At 43.9% G+C, this 18678-nt stretch overlaps 1 protein-coding gene across 7 annotated transcripts in view; it reads right to left on the bottom strand.

Moving 5' to 3' along the window:
• CDK5RAP1 (CDK5RAP1 mitochondrial tRNA methylthiotransferase) overlaps nt 1–18678 on the bottom strand; it is a 73631-nt gene that overhangs the window by 49209 nt on the left and 5744 nt on the right. For 3 of the 7 annotated variants that reach the window (XR_013831493.1, XR_013831494.1, XR_013831495.1), the window contains exons 1-6: nt 10756–11100; nt 7999–8102; nt 7474–7508; nt 6346–6446; nt 4212–4422; nt 2283–2403 (exon numbers count right to left, since the gene is read on the bottom strand). Coding sequence is in view for 4 of the 7 variants with exons in the window: in XM_079943980.1 (XP_079800106.1) it covers nt 2283–2403; nt 4212–4422; nt 6346–6446; nt 7474–7508; nt 7999–8102; nt 10756–11065 (882 nt within the window). In the remaining 3 variants the exon portion in view is untranslated. Of the gene's footprint in view, nt 1–2282; nt 2404–4211; nt 4423–6345; nt 6447–7473; nt 7509–7998; nt 8125–10755; nt 11101–13887; nt 14146–18678 lie in introns of those variants that run through there. The other 4 variants (XM_079943980.1, XM_079943978.1, XM_079943979.1 and 1 more) reach the window with 3 other exon arrangements.

Genomic DNA, 18678 nt, shown 5'->3' with positions numbered 1-18678 from the left:
ACTATCACAGACAGGATACAACCTTGCTTAGGCAATGACATCACAATCACATTAAAATATATAATTTTTTTTTTTTTTTTTTGCAGTACGTGAGCCTCTCACTGCTCTGGCCTCTCCCGTTGCGGAGCACAGGCTCCGGACGCGCAGGCTCAGCGGCCATGGCTCACGGGCCCAGCCGCTCCGCGGCATGTGGGATCTTCCCGGACCGGGGCACGAACCCGTGTCCCCTGCATCGGCAGGCGGACTCTCAACCACTGCGCCACCAGGGAAGCCCACATATGTAATTTTTTTAAACACTTTTTCCCCCTGATTAGAATCCCACTCCAGGACCATGCAATGCATTTAACTGTCAAAACCCGAGTCTCCATAAAGACTATTTATTTTTACAAGTTGTGACATAATGTTAGCTTAAAAAAACAGGGTATACTAAATGCAACATGGATCCTGGACTGGATCCAGAAAGAAGACATTAGTGGGGAAACTGGCAAAATCAGAATAAAGTCTGAAGTTAGTTAACAATAATATACCAATGCTAATCTTTTAGTTGTAAGAAATGTACCAAAGTTAAGTGAGATGTTAACATTAGAGGTAACTATCTTTGCAACTTTTCTTACAGAAAAGTTTGAAGTTATTCCAAACCAGAAATTTTTTAAAAAAGATAGTGAGATATAAAACTAAGTAAAACACACACATATAAAGAGATGTAATGACCAAATGCAAAATGTTATGGGACAATTGGGAAAATTTGAATATGCGTGGACTAAAATGAAAAGATATTTAGCATTTTTTGTTAATCCTCTTAGAGGAATTAATGGTATTGAAAATATCCTTATTTTTTTTTAGGGATGCACAATCACTTAAGGGTGAAATGTCATGCTGTACTCTGAGATACTTAACAACCAAAAAAATAAAGTAAATATAGCAAAATGTAACAATTATTAAATTTCAGGGACTTCCCGGGCAGTCCAGTGGGTGGGACTCCACGCTTCCACTGCAGGGGAATCAGGTTCAATCCCTGGTCAGGGAACTAAGATCCCACATGCTGCGGGGCAACTAAGCCCACGCGCTGCAACAAAAGATCCTGCATCCCACAACGAAGGTCCCAAGTGCCACAACTAAGACCCGATGCAGCCAAATTAATTAATTAATTTTTAAAAACACACACACAATGCAGAATCTTAACTTTTCATAAGTCAGTGTCTTTGAATTCACTAAGATTCACTTTAATGTTATTAAGTTCCTTCTTTTATCTGCAAATACCCTAGAAAAGTTAGGGGGTTTTTGTCACCACCTCAGTCTATTTAAACAGAATATCTCCATACCAAAGGAGTGAGTTTTGGTACTATTGGGGAGCTGGAAGGGGAGAGGAAGAAGACCACTTTAGACCACTTTGGATAGCACTGGGTGAGGTAAGGTATGAAGAATACTCACAGTGCCTGTAAGCAGCCAGAGACCGAATCAGGGAACTGAGAATCTGGGGATGGGAGAAGAGAAGAGAGCGTGCCCGAGTGCACAAACAAAGGCAAACTGTTGACTTAGAACTGGAGCAGGGGCTAGCTTCCCATGGTTCCTAAGCCAAGCAAGTAAGAAAACACAGAGACTCAAGTGGAAGAAAAGCTCTGTATTCCCACCTATTGTCCTCTTTGGCAGGTCTGGAAAATTAGGGCCTAGGGTTAGGGAGAGACCTCAAGGGCTGAGGGACCAGCTCCCAATAGGAGGAAGGCAGGAGATATCTCCCCTCTGGCCTCTGATCTGATTCACTACCCTCACCTAACCTCTGTCCCTCAAGCAGTGAGCTGGCTCAGTGATAAAATGAACAAGAGATTTGGGAATAGCCTAGAATACAAAGACAGACTAATAAATCATTCTCTGAAAACTTACTAAGTGCCAGTAACAACTGTCCTTCCAGTAACAGTCCTTCCAATAACCTAGCAAAGAAGGTATCTACCCTCTTTTCATAGATGGGGAAACTATGTTTTGAAGAAGATAGTTAAGTGACCTATGCCAGGGCATCAAGCCAGAGAATGGTGGAGCCAGAATTCACAATCATCTGACTCATGCTCTCTCCATTCTACTGTGCTGCAGCCCAAGCAAACCTCTCAGTGGATCTGCCTATAATTCCTGGGCAGCAAATCCAAGATGTATACCCAGGTATTTCCTTCTGGCCAGGTATGGTTCTAAACTTGTACAGCTTAGAGACAGCACAGGCTGCAAAACTAGAAAGGTTGTCCTCATCCTCCCACAAACACGCTCAGGGTAAGAAGGGCTGGAGAATTTTTCACCTGCTCAGAAAGCTTCCTCACTTCCTCTAGAATGGAGGCAACAGGCCGACTCCTCTCCCGGCCACGTGTGAAAGGAACAATGCAGTAGCTGCACATGTTGTCACAGCCTCGCATGATAGACCTGGGGAGGAAAGCACCAGAACTTAGTAACAGGAGGAGGATAGCCTGGTCCAACCCAAGGAGCAGCTCCCTTGGCATTATCCTTTGGCTCTGAATTCTCTTGGCAACAGGCTCACACTGTACCAATTGGAGATCTAAGAAGCAATAAAGCAGACATTTTTTATCTTTAAAAACTATTATGGGGAGTTCCCTGGTGGCCTAGTGGTTAGGATTCCAGGCTTTCACTGCCGTGGCCTGGGTTCGATCCCTGGTCGGGGAAATGAGATCCCACAAGTTGCAAAACACGGCCAAAAAAAAAAAAATTATGTGTTAATCACAGGATATAAACCAAACTGTAACTGGTGGATGCAGTGGTTACCCTAAGGGACCGCAGTGGTGAACGAACGGGTTGCAGACATACCACACTTTCTACTGTTTATATTTACATATTTTTGAACTCTTTAAATCTAGACCAGAAAAAAATAAATACTATAAAGAGTGTATTAGGGGGCTTCCCTGGTGGCACAGTGGTTGAGTCTGTCTGCTGATGCAGGGGACAGGGGTTCGTGCCCTGGTCCAGGAAGATCCCACATGCCGTGGAGCAGCTAGGCCCGTGAGCCATGGCCACTGAGCCTGCGCGTCTGGAGCCTGTGCTCCGCAACAGGAGAGACCACAACAGTGAGAGGTCCACGTACCACAAAAAAAAAAAAAAAAAAAAAAAAAGAGTGTATTAGGAATGGAGACCTTGGATTTAAAACACAAGGTTCTGCATCTCTCACTCATTCCTGATCCAAATGCTAAGTATCTAAGTTACATCACCCTCTTTCATTGCATCATGTATATAAAAGCCTAAATTTATCTTAAGGAAATAATGATGGATAGATGTATAGTAAAGATGTTCACTGAAGGACTGTTAAATAAATGTTAGCTATTAATTTTTATAAAGCATTCCAACAACAGAGTATTGGACAGCCATTAAAATGGGAGGTTGGCAAACTTTTTCCATAAAAAACCAGATGGTAAATATTTGAGGTTTTGCAGACTATACAGTAGAGACTCATCCTCCTCACAACTACTCAATTCTGATATTGTAGTGGCAAAAGCAGCCACAGATAATATATAAACAAATGGGTATGGCTGTATTACAATAAAACTTTATTTACAAAAATAGGCTATAAGCCTATTTGCCAATCTGTTAGAGAAAACTTCATGACATAACAAATGTACATTATTTTAAATATGAAAAGGTCATAAAACCAAGTACACCAAGAGCCAATTTTTATAAATAAATATACACAAAGCATACACATACAAACACAGAAGAAAGAACAGAGTGATACACACCAAACTGATAATAGTGTTTATCATTAGCTGGTAGGAGTATAGGTAATTCTTACTCTCTTCTTTATGTTTTTCTATCTTTCCACATATTCTTCAACAAACATGAACTATTTTGTCACCAGATCTTCTCTTTTTAACTTAAAAGATCAGAGGAGGGGAAAAAAAGATCCTGAAAGCCCTAGATATTTTAAGTGAAAAAAATAATAAGAGTATAGAAGGGAGGGTAGGAAAGATTCCATATTATATACATGAATGCATGTGCAAAGAATACCTCTGAAAGGATTATATAAGAAACTCCTAACATGGCTGCCTCTGAGAGGGAGCCTAGGAGACTGAGGATGACAGGTGTGAGGGAGTCTTACTATACCATCTTTTGTCTTCAGTTTTTTGTACTATGTGCATTAATTTTTTTAATGTAATAAAATTAACATGTTATTTTAAAAGTAAGAAAGGAGAAGCTGACTCCCCATCTCTTGGTCAGTGACTCACACAAAAGCAGAAGTGGCACTGGGGCTCATCTGGACTGGCAAGACATCAGCATAGGTCTCATCCATAGAGAGCAGAACATTGGCAGCTTGCTGGCCTGACTCGGCAACAGCAAGCAGCCGAGGAAGGTCCCTGTAGGCATCTGGACCAGCCAAAATATCCACCGTTTTCTCTCTGTTGAGGATCTCCTCCTTCAATCTCTCAGCCATGCAGCCTGGGAGGGAAAAGAAGTAAGCTAAGACCTGTTCCCAAATTCATCTCGTCTCACTTCTTTTTAGTACACATTCTCTCCAGCTGGATCAGAGACCAGGTCACAGAAACTTCTCTAAGAGTTTAGCAGCATCCCTCAAATTTGCCCAACACTTCTATACCTCTGGAACCTGCATATTCCTATATAAGAAAACCACAGGAAAAGAGCTCTATAGCAATTCAATTAAATGCCTGGAAAAAATGAAACCACCACCCAAAAACCTTTCTAGACATGAACCACCTCTTTTTTCAATTGAAAATTACTTGGTGCTACAAATAAAAACTATTTTGTGTCAGGAACTTATTTATTAAAATAAAACTTATTTATATACATCTGCACTTACACACTTTATCCCTCTTGTTGCCCATAATACTTATTAAAACCTATAAGAAATGAGTTATCCATCTACGCTGGTATCTTCCATAATCAAGAATACCACTATCAGTAAAACTATACAATTAAAAAACTCATTTTATTTAAAAAAAAAAAACCTTTAAAAACACTGGTTTAAGAACTATTCTTGGCTGTACAACCGTGTATAGCAGCATCATTCACAATAGCCAAAAAGTGGAAGCAATCCGAGCGTCCATAAACAGATGTGATATATACATACAATGGAATATTATTCAGCCTTAAAAAGGAAGGAAATTCTGACCCAAGCTACAGCCTGGATGAACCTTGAGGGTATTATGCTAAGTGAAAAAAGCCAGTCACCAAAATGTTGTATGATTCCATTTATATGAAGTACCCAGAGCAGTAAAATTCACAGAGGCAGAGAGTAGAATGGTGGTTGCCAGGGACTGAAGTGAGGGAGGAATGGGGAGTCATTACTTAATTGGTGTGGAGTTTCAGTTTGGGAAGATGAAAAAGTTCCTGAAATGGACGGAGGTGATGGCTGCACAACAATGTGAATGTACTTAATACCACTGAACTGTACATCTAAAAGGGGTCCAAATGGTAAACTTTATGTTACGTATACTTTACCACAATTAAAAGAAAAAAACTATTTGGGGGATTTCTGACATTCCTAACAGATATATACCCAGGGGCTTCTATAATGAAGGAACTGGAATGGAACAGAACATTCTAGCTAATCTTTCCATCCTCCTGCATCACTCAGTACATTAATCTGTGTAATAAAGGGTATGCTCCAACCTGTGTTTCGACCCATCATCAAGAAGAATTAATTTAACTATTGCACAATGGACACAGTCTATTTTAAGGTTAAGTACATTGACTAAATTCTGGGACCATGAGGGTACAGAATATTTATTTTTGAAATATTCCTCCCAGCTATCTATACCAGAGCTGTCCAATAGAACTTTCTAAGACAATGGTAATGTGCTGTATCTACACTGTTCAAACTGGTAGCACTAGTCAAGTGTGGCTACTGAGCAGTCGATATGTGGCTAGTGAGACTGAAGAAGTGAATTTTTAATATTATTTAAGTGCAATTAAATTTATATGACCACATGTGACTAGTGGCTATTATACTGGTCAATGAATAATTAGATCTTCACTTGCGCATGCTTCAGGAGTCAAGATAAAAGGTGCCTACGTGGTAAATTCAAGCTGCCCCTTCAGACTCCAAACTCTCTCCTATCCACTACTCTGTGCCACCATGAGCCCCACCAGACTAGTAAGGACAGATCGCTTTCTGAGTACAGTACCTATTACTTTAAGGCACTAAGAAAAGCCCTCTTATGAGCTTTATCTCATTTAATCCTACAGCCTCTGACATTAAGTATAAGAGTTGAACGGCATGTATAAGATTGTATAAGATTTCTTCACCACTGGGAATCCAGCCTCTAAGGGAAATCCTAGCATATAAAGCTACACGGAGCCCAAGTCTCACAAAACTCACAAAATCTGCAAATTACCAGATACCTAGAATCCCAATCCTCAGAGGCACTCGGGAGCGGAGCCGTTTTGACTTCAAGGATTTGAGCTGATGTAAACGATTCCAGATGGTCTGTTCAGCCTTCTCCCTGCAGAGGTCAAAAAAGGTAGACCTGAACCTGAAAATAAACTACAAAGCAATCTAAAAGAGCAAGACAATGGGAAGAATGGGAATTCCCTGGCAGTACAATGGTTAGGACTCCACGCTTTCACTGCAAAGACACAGGTTCAATCCCTGGTTGGGGAACTAAGATCCTGAAAGCCATGCGGTGTGGCCAAAACTATTCCTAGAATGATGCCCTCCCTGCACATCTCCAAATCCTGACAAGCCTTTAAGCCAAAATCAAAAACAATCTACTCCACAAAGCCCTCCCCAACTCTCCTCTGTTGGAGAGTTTGTTCTCCTGTCACTTTAACTGTTCTATTCCCTGTACTCAGCAATTTCTTTTTACTGTTTGATTTTTTTACCTAGTGCTTTCTGCCAGATGTTAGAGCTATTTGTGTATGTGTCTTAGTTCCCATATCAGACCAGACTCCTTAAAGTCAGGCTCCATGGAGGAAGGGTTCATTTCGGAATCTCTCAAAGAACCTAGTCCAATGTCTTGCAGCAAAGACCCTCAGGACAAAAATGCTGGATTAATTAATTGATAGTATAGCCAGCTGAGGAAACATAACACCAACATGCCTTGTACACAGAGACAAAGTAATGAACGGGGTATGTTCACTTCTGATGGATGCCACCCATCTCTGTTCAGAAGAACTCTGTCCCTGACCACTGACGGTACCTAGCCCTTATGATGTGAGGTACATCATAAACATGTGCCACTGGCTGCAAGAAAAACCCAAGGAAAAGTTGGGCAACTCAGCACACTCTCGGTTTCCTCATCAATAAAATGAGTTTGATAACAGCACCTACCTCACAGGGTTGTTGTGAGAATTAGTTAGTGCACGTATAGTACTCAGTACAAGACCTGACATTCTACCATTACTATCTCCACTGGTGTACAACTGCAAATCCACTGGCTCATCTCCATAGGTAGGGCCAGCCTGGCACCGTTGGCTCTGGCATTATTATATAAGATATATTCACTCTCTAGGTAAAGAACAAATTCCCACCTGATAGAACATGTGACAAGGAGGACCACATCAGCCTGGGCGGAGAGCAAGGAAAAAAAAGAAAATTATGATCTTTGAAATTAACCTTTTAGAATCACTGCCCACAGCCCCTTTTTTTTTCAGATTGTGGTGAAACACACATAACATAAAATTTACCATTTTAACCATTTTTAGGTGTACAGTTCAGTAGCATTATGTACATTCACACTGCTGTGCAGCCATCACCACCATCAACCTCCACAACTATTTCAACTTCCCCAACTAAAACCTGTACCCATTAAACACTAACTCCCCATTCCCCTCTTCACGGCCCATTTTTAACCTAGTTCCTTGCCTGAAGGTGAGCACTACCTTAAAAGTTTCAAAAATAACTGCAACAAAAGTACAGCTCGGTCCCACACTGCACTTTCCTCAAGGGAATTCACTGTCACTAGGCCACAGCCTGCTCATGAAACTCCACCCAAGAACTGGCACACAAGCAGAATCTCGTCCAGGAAACAAGGGGAAGCAGGAAATAGTGTGTACCTCCTGAAGGTTACTGGTCCGGAGGTAGCCACTCTTCTGTAAGATGGACCAGGCTATCTCTGTGTCATTCACATTCATCTGGCAGCCATAGGTCTCAAGGTAGACTGCAATGAGAGGGCAATTCCACTGTAGGCAGATGAAAAGGGACAGCATGTCTCAAAAGGGCTCCTCCCCAAATGCCCCAGAAACACCTGAGGCAACTGGTTAGCCGCTAAGTCCCCTGTTGCCTCAATTCTAAGGCGTCATTAATTGCCAGATGTACCCCCAAATTAATGACAGCCTTTCAGAACAAAAGAAATATTACATTATATACACATACCAATTACAAGCCATATCATTTAAAAATGGAGAAAACATGCACCTGAGAATCAGGAAATATGGTTATAAAAACAATTAGAAAAGGGAGAACTAGTTGACAATAATTATCAACCTGGGGGAAATAAATTTAAATCCATGTTAGGGTTTCCCTGGTGGTGCAGTGGTTAAGAATCCGCCTGCCAATGCAGGGGACACGGGTTCGAGCCCTGGTCCGGGAAGATCCTACATGCTGCGGAGCAACTAAGCCAGTGAGCCAAAACTACTGAGCCTGTGCTCTAGAGCCCACGAGCCACAACTACTGAGCCTATGCTCTAGAGCTTGCGAGCCACAACTACTGAAGCCCGTGTGCCTAGAGCCCGTGCTCCGCAACAAGAGGAGCCACTGTAATGAGAAGCCCATGCATAGCAATGAAGACCCAATGCAGCCAAAAATAATAAATAAATAAAACAAATAAATTTATTTTTAAAAAAATCCATATGTTACACTCCTCCTTCTCAAAATGAGGTTCTCCAGACTCTGGAGGGAGCAGCAGTGGCCAGAGGGTACATAAAGCCACAAAATAAAAATGAGGCAACTTCCTACAGTAACTTCAAACGTCTTAAGTGAAAGCAAGCATGGCTAACATGACATAAAACACATTTGCACAAAGTTATAAGAACCTCAATTTCACACCGTAGTAAGACCCTTCAAACTAAATTCCTATCTCAACCCCTGTGCCCACCAACGCACTTTAATCTACAAACCCAAATAAATTCTAAATGGAGTTAAAAGTTGAAGGATAATCACATGAAAACCAATAGAAAAGATCAGTAATTTTTTAAAAAAAGAAACAATCAGGATTTTTTTTTAAACCTTCCTTGGCTCACTTCCCTTGTACAAAAAAAGAAAACACCAAACTTATGTCAGGCAGACACTGAAGGGAACAACAAATTTTAAAGGACTACAAAATACTGAGCAGGAGTCACAAGGTATACAGACTCCTTGATTTACCAATTCAACTCCTAGAAATTTATTCCAGAATAAAATTTTTAAAGAAGCTATCTATATATGCATGTATCTGTATACATATATATGAGGCACTTATTATAGTGTTATTTATAATATAAAAATTTTTGAAACAACCTAATGTCCCAACAATTGGAAAACATCATGGTACAGCATGTGATATTTTGCACCAATGTTTTTAAATTTAATTATTAAGACTAGTATTTGGAAGAATATTAAATGAAAATAGCACATTACAAATAATTTGCACCATATGACTGCAACCAAATCATTAAGAATTATAAAGGGAAATTTTTTTTTGAAACAGTGCAAAAGGGGAGAGATCTGGTTGTCTCTTAATGTCTCTTCAACCTTTTTTTTTGGCTGTATTGGGTCTTCATTGCTGTGTGCGGGCTTCCTCTAGTTGCGGTGAGCGGGGGCTACTCTTCGCTGTGGTGTGCGAGCTTCTCATTGTCGTGGCTTCTCTTGTTGCGGAGCATGGGCTCTAGGCATGCAGGCTTCAGTAGCTGTGGCATGCAGGCTCAATAGTTGTGGCTCATAGGCTCTAGAGCGCAGGCTCAGTAGTAGTGGCGCATGGGCTTAGTTGCTCCACGGCATGTGGGATCTTCCCAGGCCAGGGCTCGAACCCGTGTCCCTTGCATTGGCAGGTGGATACTCAACCACTGTGCCACCAGAGAAGCCCTCAAACATTTTTTTTAAGGCATTTTAACTGAGTGCATTATGTTTCTCAGAAGACCTCTGCCTAAGCATAATGATTTTCTACAGCACCAATTATGAAACCTACCTTATAACTTAGGACGATCTAAAAATCAGAATAGAGATCATAAGGGTTTCCAAAGGTAACCAAAAAGAGGACTACCCAGGACTTCTACCCACAAGTTGCGTGTACCAAAACTATAAATTCCTTTATATTATTGTTACTTGGTAGAGTCTGACAATTCCATAACTTAGCAGCCTTCCCACTCTGTTAACCCTCCAAAGCCACGTCTGTAATAAAAGACCTGTTAAGAATCAGACTATCGGACGTTCCTGGTGGCACCGTGGTTAAGAATCTGCCTTCCAACCCAGGGGACATGGGTTCGAGCTCTGGTCCAGGAAGATCCCACATGCCATGGAGCAACTAAGCCCACGCATCACAACTACTGAAGCCTGCGTGCCCTGGAGCCCTCACGCTGCAACTACTGAGCCCACGCACCACAACTACTGAAGCCCGCGTGCTGCAACTACTGAAGTCCGCATGCCTAGAGCCCATGCTCTGCAACAAAGAGAAGCCGCTGCAATCAGAAGCCCGCACCCTGCAGTCAAGAGTAGCCCAGAAAGCCCGCGTGCAGAAATGAAGACCCAACGTAGCCAAAAAAATAAAGAAAGAATCAGACTACAGATACTGGAAAGGAGTAAAGCAGGAAGTCCAAAGAGAAGTAAAGTAAAACCAACCTTTTCTCTGCCTTCCTAAAAGATCATCCACTGTGAGATATGGGGGTGGGTCCTCCACATCTGGAGTAGACGGTTTCTCTTGAGGAACTGAAGCACTTCTTAAAAAATGCTGAAAAGTCGGTCCAGTGGCCAGCCTGGAGCTGAAATCCTTCCAAACTCCATCCTCCTGCCGCCTCTCTGGACTGGGACCTGCAGAGCTGCAGACACCACTGTGTGCCCTGCAGGTCCTAAGCAGCAGCCAGGACACAGAGGTCAAGGGCCCCCACCTCAGACATCTCTGTGCTTGGAGGACACACTGTAAAGGATGCATGGCACTAAAACAGCCCAAAGACTGCAAGAGAATGACAGACATCACCAACATTTATTGAACACTATATACAGGGCACTGCTCTAAGCACTTCCAAGTGTATTAATACATTTAATCCTCACAAAAACCCAAGAAGGTACTCTTAATAATATTGTCCCCTTAATAATATTTTACAGGTGAAAAACTGAGGCAACTTGCCAAATATCACACAAAGAAGTGCCAGAGATGAGACGCAAATCCAGGTAGTCTGTTTTCAAAACAAAGGGGTGGTAGAGATGAAATGAGAAGCCCTGACAAAATAACAAAGTAGCACCTTGTGCCAGGAACAGTTCCAAGGGCTTTAAGTGTATCAGCTCTTTAAACCTTCACAGCATCCTGAGTAACATAGGCAACAGACACTATTATTATCCCCATTCAGAGAGGAGGAAATAGACAGAAAGGCTGAGGGACTTACCTAAGCTCCCACAGCCAGTAAGCAGCAGAGTCGGGATTCAAATAAAGGTCTCTATTACAACAAAGCCTCTGTCCCTAGCCACCTTGCTACACCGCCTCCCCACACTGTGAAAACCATTTACTGAGGGCATCTTCTTTTGGGTTCCTTCAAAAGTAAAGTATCTAACGTGGGGGCACCATATGCCTGATCGGTGACTACTTTCGACCTCCAAGAGTCTCAGATTACTGCCCTTCAAACTTCCCACCCAGACTCTCTCACATATGGCTGGGGGAGAGAGATGGAAAATGGCACAACCTTTACAGAGAGCAATTTGCCACCTTCCATCAAAATTACAAACACACAAACCCTAGATAACTAATAAGAACCTACTATACAGCACAGGGAACTCTACTCAGTACTCTGTAATGACCTACATGGGAAAAGAATCTAAAAAAGAGTGAATATATGTATATGTGTAACTGATTCACTTTGCTATACAGCAGAAACTAACACAATACTGTAAGTCAACTATACTCCAATAAAAATTAATTTTAAAAAAACACACATACACAAAAACCCTTTGACCAAGCAGTTCCATTCCTAGGTATTTATCCTACAGATAGACTCATGTGCAAAATAACCTATGCATAAGGATATTTGATGCAGCAGTGTTTCTAATAGCAAAGAAACGGGGAAGATCTAAATGTCACCCATAGGGGACTAGTTAAATAAGTCACAGTACATCCATACAATGGAATAAGATCCAACCGTTAGAAAGTGAGGTTGAATCTATACATGACAAAAAAGCAAAGAAGCAAAGTGCTATACTAGATATAGCGGGCCATCCACAAATCTGTGTAGGAAAGAAGACATGAACATTCAGGTACATATTTATAAATGCACACAATATCTCTAGAATGCATAAAAAACAGTGGGTGCCTCCCAGGAAGGAACCTAGGTGACTCAAAGTACAAAAGGTGGAGACTTACTTTCCACCACATATTCTTAATGGACCCCACATCTCCAGCTTGACTACCTCACTCCAGCCATACCAGACATCTTTGTACTGATCTTCACTAGCTTCCAGGCTTTTACACATGCTGTTTTCTCTGGCTAGTGTATCTTCGCTCAACTGATGTGGCCAACTCCTACACTACTTTTAGGTCTCTGCTTCCTCCTGGAAGCCTTTCCTGGCCACCACCGCCAAAGTCTAGGGGTCCTCCCCTAGGTTCCCAAAGCCTCCTTATAACTATCACAAGACTCATCACACTTTGCTGTTAATTACTGCTTATCTCTTGTAAGCCGGAGGTCTCTGAAAGCAGGGAACAAATCTCATTCATATCTATATTCTTAGTATCTCCCATTCTAGTAACATGGCAGGTGCTATACATGTAAAATGAGCAGATGTAGCCTGTTACTTCTCCAACCCGATCACCTGCTGTACATGCTACCAGCATTTTAGGCAGGAGCAATGCCAACCTCCTTTCAAGTGACAGAAAACAGCAGACTTTTAGTGTGAACTTTAAAGTCACCCGTTTCTGCCCCTTACTTGTTGTGTGACCTCAGGAAAGTCAAATTCCCACCTCTGAGCCACCAATTTCACATCTGTAAAATAAGGATAAAAATAATACCCACCTCTCAGAGGTGTTGTGAGAATTAAAGATGTTAAAACCTAACTTGGCATACAGTAAGTCTTCAGTAACTGCACAATTGCTGCCCACACCTCCTTTGATGGTGGGTATAGAGCATTGTGGTTAAGACGCGAGAGACAGAGTCTGACCCAACTGCTGCCTCGCCAGGTAACTTTGGGCACGTGGAAGCGTCTTAAGTTCTGGGAGCTTCCATTTCCTCATGTGTAAAATGGGAATAATAGTACCTATTACAGCACCTATCTCCATGTCTGTTGTGAGGATCAAATGTGACAATACGAACAAAATGCTTGCATAGCACAATGTAGGGGGCCTCGGTGGGGGCCCACATTAATTAGTCGACAATAACGATGAGACAATAGCCTCATCTCAACATAAACAATAAAGCATTCCACTTCATTGGTGATTACAATGTGTCAGGCGTGGTGCTAAGCGCTTTTCATGGATTACCTTATTTAATCCTCACAGCAACTGTGAGGCAGGTTCTACGATCATCCTCACTTCACAGGTGACAAAGCTAAGGCTCAGAGGAAAGAGGGCTGACTTGTCCAAGGTCATAAACGAGTAGGAAGCGGGGCTGGAGTGCGAACCCCGACAGCCGAACTCCAGGGTCCGCGCTGTAACCACCGCGCCAACCTCCCCTTGAACACCGCGCATTCCCGGGGCACCGCCGCCCCTCCAGTCCCAGACGTGGGGCGTGGCCGAGGGCGCAAGCGACCTCCGCCGGCGCTCCGTTCACCTACCGCTGCCTGAAAGCCTGGCGTCCAGCCGCGAAAGCTCCTCTCAGTAGGCAAGCTCCCGGCTCAGCTGTCTGCGGCTGCGCACGCACAGGCGCAACTTCCGTTCCGCCTCCAATTTCCGTCCGGGGCGCTCCGTCCGGCGGAAGTGCGTCTTCTCTACTGTCCGGGTGGGTCCAAGCTCCTGGCTTTGAAAACCCTCCACTGGTGAGCTGAACCAAGCGGTAACCCCTAGCCGGCAGGTGGCAACTGAGCGCTTGAAATGTGGCGAGTGCGAGTTAAATGTGTTCTAAATGTAAAATACACACCGGATGTCGAAGAAAGGATGCCAGCTACCTCCTCGATAATTTTTATATTGACTACGTGCTGAGATAATATTTGGGATTTATTGGTTTAAATGAGTATATTATTTAAGTTAGTTTCATCTGTTTCTTTTTACTTTTTTCATGTGGCTACTGGGAAAATTTTAATTATTTACGTGGCTCGCTTTCTATTTCTATTGGACAGTGCTGCGTTATAGGTTAAAGATTTCCCAATTCACGTTTCCAGCATAGAACCCCCCTCCCAACCCCTGCAGTCACAGACACATAGTTCCACTGTCTATGGGGCACCTCCCCTTGGGTACCTATCGACCGTCTGTAACTCAATACAGAACTCTTCATTTCTTCGTACATATCCTAACCCAAAACCTGTGTCTGCCCAGTCTTGCCCATCTCAGTAAATGACCCAAGCATCCTCCCAGTTGCACTAGGAGAAACTGAGTCATTTTTTGTTTCCGCTCCCTCAATCTCCACACTCAGTCTATCAGCAAAGTTTTGTCAGCTCTAATTCCAAAATGTCTTAAATCTATCCACTTCCTTTTCTCCCGTTCTTCTGCTGCTGCAACTCTAGCCCAGGCCACCATCATCTCATCAGAAAGGACAGCAATAGCCTGCTAACTGGCCTCCTTGCTTTTGCCCTTAACCTAGTCTCCTACCAACTATTTCCCACACAGAGCCTAAGAGAGTTTGTTTTCTTAACTCAGATCATGGGAATTCCCTGGCGGTCCAGTGGTTAGGACTCTGCAGTTTCACTGAGGTGGGCCTGGATTCAATCTCCATCCTTGGTTGGGGAACTAAGATCCTGAAAGCTGTGCAGTGCAGCAGGAAGAAAGCAACACAAAACAAACAAACAAAAAAACAAGACAACTCAGATCACATCATTCCTCTGCTGAAAACTCCCAGTGGCTTGCCATTGCCTTTGCAATAAAATCCAGATTTCCTACTGTGTCCTAGGACCTGCATGATCTGGCTACTGCTTACTTTTTACTTCTCCAACCTACTTATTTATTTCTTACTATTTACTTCTCCTAGCATGTTCTCTCTAATTAACTATATTTCAACTACACAATTTTATTTTGCTCCTTCAATACCCCAAGCACATGTTTATCTCAGAGCCTTTGTACTTTGAACATTCTCTCTGGAATGTTCCCCCAAATTGTTTCAAGGCTGGTGCCTTCTCATCCTTCAGCTCTCCAGAGAGGCCCTCTCTGACCACCCCATGTAAAAGGCTCCCATCACTATCACATCATTTTCTTCTCAGTATTTGTCACTATCCAAAATGATAGCATTTTTTGTTTACTTGCCATTGCCTCTTTCCTAGACATTCAGCTCCCTGAGAGGAGCAACACATTCTGTCATGTTCACGGCAATATCCCCAGGACGTAGCACAGAGTCTGGTTCATAGGAAGCCTTAATAAATACTTGTTGAATGAACAAATGACTGCTTTTTTGGGTTCCCCAGAGCAGACCTTGAAAAAAGGACTTGAGTGCAGGCAGGTGATCACAGGAGACGCTGATAAGGTAACTCAGGGAATGAGACAGGGGAGACAGCCAATAAGGAGGGTGTTATCAAGCCAGGTGGGCATCTGGGTCTTCATTCTGTTGGGGAGCTCTAGGAAACAGTGTAAGACACAGACCTCAGAATTATTTCACCCAAACGGAGAGGAAGCTGGGGTAGTTATATACTACCAGCCATGGTGGAAGTATATTCCTACATGTGTTAATTCCTCAGTGCTTCTACTCTGCCTATGCAGGGAAGGCTGTGGTTTGGGAGAAAAACCTCTATCAATAAAATGCAGTCACTGACTCCAGCATTCTGAATTACCAAGGCTCTGGGCGGCCTGACAACCCCTGCTACAACTGGCCTCTTCGACACCTCATTAGAACTCTATGAGGTTATTATTGGCCCAAGTTACAGGTGAGAAAACTGAAAATACAAAAAGGTAGTCGAGCGCTGAAGCTCACATAACTAGGGTATGGCAGAACTGGGATCCACCCACAGGTCAGTCTGATCCCAAAGTCCTATTCTTAACACTGACTGACTAATTCAAAGTCAGACTGGCTGGTTCACATTAAGGCTCCGATGCTTACCATGATAGCCATGGCCAAGTCAGTCCCCGCTGCTGACTTCCACTTTCTTTGCATATAAAGTGGCTGCTATGCAGAAAATATACTGCACTGAGGGTAGGAGGGTGGGAAGACAAATCAGTAGAGTATTGAGGAGGCTGTGGCAGTTGTCCAGAGATTGTGGAGTCCTGGGCCAGTGCGATGGCTTGGGGCAGTGAGGAAAAAACAGACCCAGATTTCAGGAGTTTGAGACATACCACAATAAATTCCACAGCATCTCTTTACATGACTGCTGGGTGCCAATTGAGTCAAATATACAAAGGCAAACACAGCCCAAGAATTGTATTATGGCTCTTGTTTTTTACTGTGGTTCTCCGGGTAATCTAGAATGTGCTCTGATCTTTTCAGGCAATAATCAGCACCAAAAATACAAAATTTCAGAATTCCTGGAAAATTTTTGACTCTAGAGACAAGTTCCTGGAAACTCTGAGATCTAAAGACTCCAGTTGGAGAAATATTCAGGTTTCCTGTGAAAGTTTTTACTACAAGGGGAAGATGTTCTGTCCTAACTCGGCCGGGGGTGGGGTGCCACCTGTGCCACACAGAGCCCCACCATGGTGGCCGAACCTCCATCCCAATAGGAGTTACGTTGAGGAGGGAAGCCTCCCACCCACGCTACCAAGGTCAGACAACACCCATTCACTCTCCACAGTGACCCCAAGAATGGACCCTGTCCTTCCCGACACATCAATTCTCTATCCCAGGTCCTACTTATCATTTCAACATGGCCCTTCCCTCTTTAGCCTCGGTATTGTCCTCCTAGAATCACAGGAGAGAGGGATTCTAGAGCTGGAAGGAAGCCACTTTTAGAGCTTCCAATGTGGGAGTCAGGGAGGAGCCAGGATTTCAACCCAGGTCTCTTGGCCTCTTAGAACTGTGCTCTTTCAAATCTGGATCTTCCCCTAGTGGCCCCAGAAGGAGGTGTCACCTTCCCCTTTTGTGGCCAGAGCAGGAGGCAGCAAGTCAGATGTCAGAGCCACCCCTTGCCAGTTCTGATTGCCCATGGGATGGGCATGAGGGATGTTCTCTGGTGCGTGTTATGTTGCCCCCACCTATACATGCACACACACACACACACACACACACACACACCAGCCATTCCCAACATCCCTACTATCCTTTCCCACACACATCAGCCCATGTGAGGGCCAGGGACCATTTCCAACCTCCCAACCCAACACCCACTACATTCCAACAACAAGGGTCCTTTCAGCTGCCATATTGTGGAGTCTCAGACAGTGTTGTGTCTTGGGCAATGAAGGTGATAAAAACAACACCCCCCACCCCCGCCCAGATCTCCAGGAGCTTGGAAGGCTCATGTTCCATCCCACCTTGGGAATCTGTCATCTGGGATGCCATTCCCCCTCCTACCTAACTCCTCCTGGTTGCTGATAGTTCTAACAGTTACTGAGCAATTTCTTCTTCCCCTCCTCCTTCCCCACTGATTCAGCCTCAGCCAAATGACTTGTTTTGGCCAACGGAATGAGAGCGGACACAATGCAGAGGATGTACATGTGCTTGTGCACTTTGCTTGTCTTTGAACTCCAGTGACTTGCCATGAGAACATGCCCTGGGAGCTGATGCCCCTTCATCCTGGGCTCCAGAAGGAAAATCATAGAGTAGGCCTGAGCCCAACCCACAGCCTGGACCAAAGCCACCCAGCCAAGCCCAGCTTCTAATGGTCAAACTGCAGTCAACATGCAGCCCCAGAAGCATGAAAATAAATGCTTGTTGCTGTGGCCACAGAGTCTGGAGTTGTTTGGTCCACAGCATTATTGCAACAGCAGCTGATTTCTAGCCTGCTCCTTCAGAAGGACATCAGCTTCAGGTCTCCTCCTGAGAGAAACCTGCCCTCACCCCCAGAGCAGGTCAGGTCCCTGCTGTCCTCTCTGGTATTTCCATGAGTCTACCCAATCACACATTTGATTGTGAGGGCTTCTGCTGAATTTCTTTCCCCTGTGCAAGGGGGCCTGTCAGTCTTGCTCCCAGCAAATCAGCTCCTGGACCCAAGGATTAGCACAAAGTAGGTGTGCACTATGTATTTCTCAAATGAACAGTGGGTGCTTCCCTGGTGGCGCAGTGGTTGAGAGTCCGCCTGCTGATGCAGGGGACACGGGTTCGTGCCCCGGTCCGGGAAGATCCCACATGCCGCGGAGCAGCTGGGCCCGTGAGCCATGGCTGCTGACCCTGCGCGTCCGGAGCCTGTGCTCCGCAACGGGAGAGGCCACAATAGTGAGAGGCCCGTGTACCGCAAAAAAAAAAAAAAAAAAATGAACAGTGGCTTGACGAATGGGTGGGCAGATTGAGGTGGGCAAAGCTGGAATATCTCTGCTTACCTGCATTTCCCCAG

This window comes from Stenella coeruleoalba (assembly GCF_951394435.1).
Source record: "Stenella coeruleoalba genome assembly, chromosome: 15".
Taxonomy (NCBI): domain Eukaryota; kingdom Metazoa; phylum Chordata; class Mammalia; order Artiodactyla; family Delphinidae; genus Stenella; species Stenella coeruleoalba.
The sequence above is the reverse complement of the archived record's forward strand: the minus strand, read 5'-3'. Positions and strand labels throughout refer to the sequence as shown.